Source organism: Odocoileus virginianus, chromosome 1 (genome assembly GCF_023699985.2).
Source record: "Odocoileus virginianus isolate 20LAN1187 ecotype Illinois chromosome 1, Ovbor_1.2, whole genome shotgun sequence".
NCBI lineage: Eukaryota > Metazoa > Chordata > Mammalia > Artiodactyla > Cervidae > Odocoileus > Odocoileus virginianus.
The window spans coordinates 91,978,779-91,987,512 of NC_069674.1; the positions used below are offsets into that span (position 1 = coordinate 91,978,779).

Sequence of the window (8,734 nt, forward strand, 5' to 3'; positions counted from 1 at the left end):
TGGTACTGGCACAAAGACAGAAATATAGATCAATGGAACAGAATAGAAAGCCCAGAGATAAATCCACGAACCTATGGTCACCTTATCTTCGACAAAGGAGGCAAGGATATACAATGGAAAAAAGATAACCTCTTTAACAAGTGGTGCTGGGAAAACTGGTCAACCACCTGTAAAAGAATGAAACTAGAACACTTTCTAACACCATACACAAAAATAAACTCAAAATGGATTAAAGATCTAAATGTAAGACCAGAAACTATAAAACTCCTAGAGGAGAACATAGGCAAAACACTCTCCGACATAAATCACACCAGGATCCTCTATGACCCACATCCCAGAATTTTAGAAATAAAAGCAAAATAAACAAATGGGACCTAATGAAACTTAAAAGCTTTTGCACAACAAAGGAAACTATAAGCAAGGTGAAAAGACAGCCCTCAGATTGGGAGAAAATAATAGCAAACGAAGCAACAGACAAAGGATTAATCTCAAAAATATACAAGCAACTCCTCCAGCTCAACTCCAGAAAAATACATGACCCAATCAAAAAATGGGCCAAAGAACTCAACAGACATTTCTCCAAGGAAGACATACAGATGGCAAAAAAACACATGAAAAGATGCTCAACATCACTCATTATCAGAGAAATGCAAATCAAAACCACAATGAGGTACCATTATACGTCAGTCAGGATGGCTGCTATCCAAAAGTCTACAAGCAATAAATGCTGGAGAGGGTGTGGAGAAAAGGGAACCCTCTTACACTGTTGGTGGGAATGCAAATTAGTACAGCCACTATGGAAAACAGTGTGGAGATTTCTTAAAAAGCTGGAAATAGAACTGCCATATGACCCAGCAATCCCACTTCTGGGCATACACACCAAGGAAACCAGATCTGAAAGAGACATGTGCACCCCAATGTTCATCGCAGCACTGTTTATAATTGCCAGGACATGGAAGCAACCCAGATGCCCATCAGCAGACGAATGGATGAGGAAGCTGTGGTACATATACACCATGGAATATTACTCAGCCATTAAAAAGAATTCATTTGAATCAGTTCTAATGAGATGGATGAAACTGGAGCCCATTATACAGAGTGAAGTAAGCCAGAAAGATAAAGACCATTACAGGATACTAACACATATATATGGACTTTAGAAAGATGGTAACGATAACCCTATATGCAAAACAGAAAAAGAGACTCATATGTATAGGACAGACTTGTGGACTCTGTGAGAAGGCGAGGGTGGGATGTTTCAAGAGAACAGCACCAAAACATGTATATTATCTAGGGTGAAACAGATCACCAGCCCAAGTTGGGTGCATGAGACAAGTGCTCGGGCCTGGTGCACTGGGAAGACGCAGAGGGATCGGGTGGAGAGGGAGGTGGGAGAGGGGACCGGGATGGGGAATACATGTAAATCCATGGCTAATTCATTTCAATGTATGACAAAAACTACTGTAATGATGTAAAGTAATTAGCCTCCAACTAATAAAAATAAATGGAAAAAAAAAAAAATGTGAGGCTGTGTGTGTGTGCTTAGTCGCTCAGTCGTGTCCAACTCTTGCGACCCCATAGATTGTAGCTTGCCAGGCTCCATGGGATTCTCCAGGCAAGAATATTGGAGTGGGTTACCATTTCCTTCTTCAGGGGATCTTCCTGACCCAGGACTTGAACCCAGGTCTCCTGCACTGCAGGCAGACTCTTTTCCGACTGAGTTACAAGAGAAGCCTAAAATGTGAGGCTAGAGATGGTTAAATGTATCTTCCAATTTCCTTCATCCCTTAAATGCCATGAGCTCTTTCCATATACAAAGTAAGGCCAGATTACTTCGCTCATTTTGGAGTCTGATGGAAGATCCCTCTGAGACCTGGAGAATCTCACAAATATATACATGACTGGGTATTCTCCTAAACTTCCTTTTCTTAAAACGGTATTAGGGGTGGCACAACAAAGTCCACATTTTATGCCATTTCTCTGTATTACTTTAATTATATATACTTTTTTTGTATAGATGTAGTATTCATCTCTACACTCAAGTTTTATACAGTATATGAGTATTGATTGTAACAAGACTAACTAGCCATTATAAAAAGGTCTTTTTTTCAAGTGTTAAATTCCTAACCACAGGTATTTCTTGTGATGTTTTTGTAATGAAAGAATACATCTTCTCCTAGTTAATAGAAATAATCTTAAATTGAATAAGGATTGTTGTTGTTCAGTCGCTCAGTCGTGTCTGACTCTTTGTGACCCCACCGACTGTAGCCCACCAGGCTCCTCTGTCCATGGGACTCTCCAGGCAAGAATATTGGAGTGGGTTGCCATTTCCTTCTCCAGTGTAAGAATTAGAAAGCAGAAAACTTAAGATCACTTCTCCATTATAAAAATTACCAATAAAAATACCAGAGGAAGGAAACTCAATTATTAACCAGAAAAGGCCCAGTCTAAAATAATGGATATTATTCATTTGCTAAAATCTTTCAGTTAATATTGTTTTTATACCAAAAGTGTTACATTATTTTCACCTATAAATCTATTTTAAATCAGTGGAATTTTTCTTAGTGTTTGGAAATTTTCAAAAGGGGAATCTGTCCACAAATACCTTATTGCCAAAACAAAATAATTGGATATTCACTTTTACAACAAAAACTAAATTCCACTTAATCATCACTCAAGGAAAATTAAATTTAAAAATTTATAGGCAAGTTTGCTTTTGTATTACTATTTTTAAATAACTGCATTTAATTGTCACATCAAGAAGAAATATGAAGCAAGAAAACTCCTGTCATAAAAGATACAAACATCAACTTCTGAACTCCATGGAACAGAACCATATACACAGAAGTTACTAGTACACTGTATTCAGGATTATCTAATAAATATTCTTGAAAAAGCCAAAGATTTATTGTTAAAAAAGACTTTTTCCCAGGCCCTGACAGGAACAAGTCACATATAAAAAGCTCTGTCTCTATGACCTCAGTAGGTACCCAAAAGTAACTTTAAAGTTTTTTCTAAACATGACCGATTTTTCTAACTTCCACAGGAACAGGTCTTATTTTAAGCTTGGTTTTGACTTATTTTCTTGTTTTTTTCCCAGGTCATTTCACTCTTTACTTCAGAGTTTGGTGAAACATAAGATTAGATTCATAATATTTGCACTATCATACTGAAGGCTCCATTGGTTATAAACACTTCACCAATATATTTCAAAATATGCTAACCCACTAGCAATTTATGGCTATAAGCATTGTATTTTATGGTTTAGAAATGATGGTTTTAACAACTTGCAGTTGTGATCTTATATTTTACTAGCTCATTTCTCTGCCTTATGTCCCCATATATCACACATACATAATGCAACATATGATATATAATAATTGAATATATGATAGTCACAGATTGCTGCCTAGTGTTCTTTCAGCTCTCTGCCAGCCTCCCTGTAAGAATGTGGTCACTGCATGAGAAATAATGTGTGCGCCTGTCCTGAAGGATACACTGGTATGAGATGCCAAAAAAGTAAGACACTACTAAATATGCTTGCCAGCTACAGGTAAAGCAAACATATTAAACAGCAAAACTATTAATATTTAAGGACTAAAATTTCATCCCTTTATCTCCAGGTATCTGTGTTCCCATGTGCATTAATGGAGGAAAGTGTGTGGGACCAAACCTTTGCTCTTTGTCCTTCTGGCTGGACAGGGAAACAGTGCAACACACATAAGGGAAATAAATACCCTTAAAATGCTAAAGTCTACATGGGAACATAAAGCAGGACTTCAGACAAACAGCGTGTTCCTTGTTTTTTGTTTCCTTGCTTTTACTTTTTCTTATTTAGTTCTACTTTAGAATTTATCTTTATTTTTTTTTTAGAATTTATCTTTTTATTTCACTCTTCTTCCATTTCCCTGTGAAAGCAATCCTCCTTCCATTGGTTTATTACTGGACTTGCCTAAACTTCTAAATCAAAAAGGTCCTAATTTCCTTACAAAATATGTATGAGCTTTCCTAGGAAATTCTCAATTAGCATCAGTTGCATCAATGTTTCACCTTTAAAACTGTTTTCCATAAATGTCTCTTAGAATGTCAACATCAAACTCCTCTGCCTTATGTCGAAATAGATCACATAATTTTAATTAAAAAAAATAATATATCTTTTTAAAATAGAGTAAAATGCCAATTCCTCTGAACTCTTTCTTTCTACTTAGCAGAGGTACAGGTTATCCTGTATTTTCCAGTTTATCTAATACAGCTGCCAGGATAAATGACATGTATTTAAGTCCTGGTCTCAGTTATAAGTAGGAGTCAGGGAAGTTTTAAAAAATTACTGATTTCTTGGCCCTGTTTCAGACCAGTTCAGAACCTCCTGAGTAGTTTTATTGCTTTCAATCTAGCTTTTGAGATGATGGCAGTTCTTGTTCAAATGTTTCATTTTTTCCATAAAAGTCTAACAATGGGAAAAAGTTAAGGGGAAAAATTCTTTAATCATTGATTTTTTAACTGTTTCTCTTTTTTCTTTAATGAAAATTGTTATCACTTATGGTAGGATTTGACTAGTAAATCAAGTTTTAAACTTATATATATTCCTATTTGTAGCAGTCTGCTTTCAGAAGTGTAAAAATGGTGGTGAATGTATCGCTCCCAGCATATGCCATTGTCCTACCACATGGGCAGGAGCAGTGTCAAATACGTAAGCCACAGAACTCACTTTCTACTCTGCTCTGAATTTGAATCTATTGTAATTATTAAATAAAGTATAGCTTTAAGAGAAATATATACAGAAAAATAAATCCCAGTATACTGATCCATTAAAGTTTTAGAAATGGAGGGATGTCTTATCCATTTCTATACCTATTTTTAAAAGAATGTACTGTATATTATATTAATGCTTTGTGTAACTTAGAAAGATCCAAAGTACAGTCTGTGGAGTGTCAGTGAATTCCTCTTAGGTGGACTTAAGACGTTTTTTTTTCATTTTAAAAGATCTTTTTTCTTTTTCTTCCAGTTTTCTTGCAATATAATTGACATTCTGCACTGTATAAGGTGTACAACATAATGATTTTACTTACATACATTATGAAATGATTACCACAATGTTTAGTGAATATTCATCTCATATAGGTCTAACATTAAAGAATTTTTTAAAAAAGTATCCTTCCCTTGTGATGAGAACTTTTACTGTCTTATAAGCTTTTGTATATAATGTACAGTGGTGTTAATTATATTTATCGTGTTGTACATTTCATCCCCAGTACTTATTTAACTAGAAGTTTGTAACTTTTGACTGCTTTCCTCCATGGGGGAATTAGACAAAGAAGGTTTTAATATATAGTTTAAACATTTTTCTGTATTACAGGGTAGATATATATTTATCATGGAAATCAGAGAAAATGTGAAAAAAAATTTTAAAAATAAATTTCTCCAAATTCCATCACCCAGAACTAGTTTATGCCTTGATTTTCTCATGTTAGCTATTTCCACTTTTAGTCATAAAGTTTTACATATATGGGATCTCATGCTATAGACAAAAATCAAATTTTATGCAATTTTGAAATTTATGTAAACTTAACCTCTTAAAATATTAACAAAGATTGACTTAATGGGAAAAACAGAGAATCTCCTCAAAGTACTTTCAAATGTTCAATACCTACATAATATCAAAACTGGTAATGCAAATGTATTATAAACTGAAATTATACAATTGTAAAATGACTGTACTTTTTTACTAGAAATACCTGCTCTGCTTTTCAGTATGCTTGAACCAACTCATTTCCATTTGTCAGAGATTCTGCATATAATTTTTATGACTCTTAGAGTTTATTTTATTATTAATCACTACTCACTTCTCATTCTAGTAAAATATTTTCAAAGAATTCATTAAGTGCTAATACTTATGTAAGAAATATGTGCTCAAAAATCAGTAATTCACATTGAAAGTTAGATGTGATAAAATGCTATAAAAAGGAACACTCAACTTCGATTTGGCCTACTCATTCTGGAGAGGGGTTGTGTGGACTATGAGAGAGAATGATGAGACGCTAAAAGCACATTAATGTGGAAATATGCTCCAGTGATTGTGAACTCAGGTACTCTGAGCACAGTCTGAAGATGTGCACCCTGTTATTGCACCTTGTAGCAACTTTGTGTGAGATTTTAAAAGTTCCCTTCCTCAAAAATGCTTTACTTCTTTCTGTCTGGAAACTTGTCTAAATATTGATGATGTTATTTATACAAGTTGTTTTACTGCCATCTTCTGGAAAAATTGTTGTAATGAATATTCAAATCTATGATGTCTGTGATATGAACCGTGTTTAGTTAGCTGCGGAACCTTGTCCTGCTGTACACAACAGCTCAGATAAAAACATACCTTTCAATGTTGCATTTATACTAAAGGGAGTATTATTCTTACATATGCAAGCTTCAAATATGAGCTATTGAAACAGATATTTCTCCCATGAAAAATAACTACTGTATATAATTTTACATTATGCCTATATTTAGTCAGTATTACTCAAAAGTGTTTTGGTATCCTTAGAAACATAATTTTAAAATGCTATATCAAGTTCCATAATATAAATACTGTAATTCACTTGACCTTTCCTCTCATGTTGAACATTTCTCTTATTTACAAACTGTTACTACGATAAAAATTTTTCTCTATAGGTGGTTAGGTAGGTAAATGAGGAAGAAAAAAAAGGACAAAAGATAAATAGATATTGAAATAGATATAAGGTATTTTAAAACTGCATAGGGAGAGATTTTAAAGAAGAAATTTCTAGTACAGATAATATGCGTATCTTTAGGAAGCTTCCAACAGAATTGTTTCACATTAAACTTCCATTAGTAGTAAATAAAATTGTCTGTTTTTCCATATGTTGGTCAGTACTGAGTTGCCCCTTTTAAATTTTTGCTAAAAAAGTTTTATTAAAAAGTAAATTATGATGGAGAAGGAAATGGCAACCCACTCCAGTACTCTTGCTTGGAAAATCCCATGGACCGAGGAGCCTGGTAGGCTACAGTCCATGGGGTTGCAAAGAGTCAGACATGACTGAGCGACTTCACTTCACTTCATGGCAAAATACCTTGTGTGAAACATGTTCATCTTAATTTCCATGAAACAACACTCTGCAGTCTAATAAAACTTTTATCTATTGTACATAGAAAAAAAAAAAAAAGAATCTTCCTGCCAGTGTAGTGGACACAGGTTCAATCCCTGGTCTGGGAAGATCCCACATACTCGGAGGAACTAAGCCCATGCACCTCAAAAAAGAGTAGCCCTCATTCACAGCAACTAGAGAAAGCACATGCATAGCATCAGCCAAAAAAGAAATGGTTTTTTTAAAAGGAAAAAAAAATAAAAAGCAAATTATGAATGCTATGTTACTGATTTAAATCTCCTCTCTAAAGAAAACAAAAAGATATGTTTTAAATACCTTAAAATATAGCCAATGAAAATGTTTGCTTTAATAATATTGGTATCTTTATGAAATAGTGAAACTGTGGTGTTCAGTTTGGGGGTGTTTGGTCTTTTGATGTCTGCATATGTGGGTGTTTGCACACTGGGTGCAGAAATATAGTAGTGCAATTGGTCATTCAATGATTCTTATGTCTGTGTTATAGCCAAGTTGCTGAATGGCTTCAGGCCTTTGAAACTGTCTGAAGCATCTGTGTCAAGACAGTAACTGTAAAAACTTGTGTATTACAGCAATTTGCAATCAAAAGTGTCTTTATGGAGGCAGATGTGTACTCCCCAACATATGTTCTTGCTGCACTGAGTATTCTGGGGTCAAATGTGAAAAGAAAATAAAGGTATTTTACACTTTAAACAAAGAATTTATTAAATATTGACACCTGCCATCAACTGGGATTTTCAGTTGATAGAAACAGTAATTTATACATATTTGTTAATGCTTTTTGTTCTTTTACTTCTAAAATAGAAAATATACAAGATTTTATTATTTTCCTCTAAAACTAGAAATCATATCATTCTTGTGTCATTATATGGTTATCTTGTTACTTAGAATTTTCATGTGTGCTTATGGAATTTCAGCATGTAGATAACAACCATCAAACATTATATAATATTTCATGACACCAGAGCTGAAAGAGAGCAAATATCTCACAATGTAGATTTAAGACACCAATAATTTGTATTTGGTCAAATACTAGCTAAAAAGACCACCTTCACCCTTTAAAAAAATTTTACCACCTTGACATCAGTGAATCACTACTTCACTGATGGGGAAGGCATGTTTCTAAACATGTTCAGTGGATCATATGCCACTGAAGCCTTGAGTATCCTTGCTCCTTTCCTTGATAATAGTTCTCTCTCTTCATTTGCGTACATGCATGCTAAGTCGCTTCAGTCCTGTCCTGATCTTTGTAAACATTTGGACTGTAGCCTGCCAGGCTCCTCTGTCCACGAGATTTCTGAGGCAAGAATACTGGAGTGGGTCACCATGCCCTCCTCCAGGAGATCTTCCCAACTCAGGGATGCAACTCACATCTACTCAGGGATGCAACTCACATCTCTTGTGTCCTCTGCACTGGTAGGCAGGTTCTGTACTAGTAACTGGCACCACCTGGGAAGCAGCTCTCTTCATTTAGCTGATGTATGTTCAGTTATGTCCTACTCTTTGTGACTCGGTGGACTGTAGCCTGCCAGGTTCCTCTGTCCATGGGATTTTCCAGGCAAGAATAACCGGAGTAGGTTGCCAAAAAGCCATTTCAGGGA

General features: G+C 34.9%; 1 protein-coding gene across 1 annotated transcript in view; it reads left to right on the forward strand.

The window, feature by feature from the left end:
- Nucleotides 1-8,506, forward strand: part of VWDE (von Willebrand factor D and EGF domains) — a 72,491-nt gene extending 63,985 nt beyond the window's left edge. Inside the window, 7 exon segments of the mRNA XM_070477205.1 lie at nucleotides 3,414-3,448; nucleotides 3,451-3,519; nucleotides 3,624-3,682; nucleotides 3,684-3,720; nucleotides 4,597-4,675; nucleotides 4,677-4,690; nucleotides 7,706-8,506. Of these exon segments, the coding sequence (XP_070333306.1) occupies nucleotides 3,414-3,448; nucleotides 3,451-3,519; nucleotides 3,624-3,682; nucleotides 3,684-3,720; nucleotides 4,597-4,675; nucleotides 4,677-4,690; nucleotides 7,706-7,848 (436 nt within the window). The 3' untranslated portion in view covers nucleotides 7,849-8,506.
- The last annotated feature ends 228 nt before the right edge of the window (nucleotides 8,507-8,734 follow it).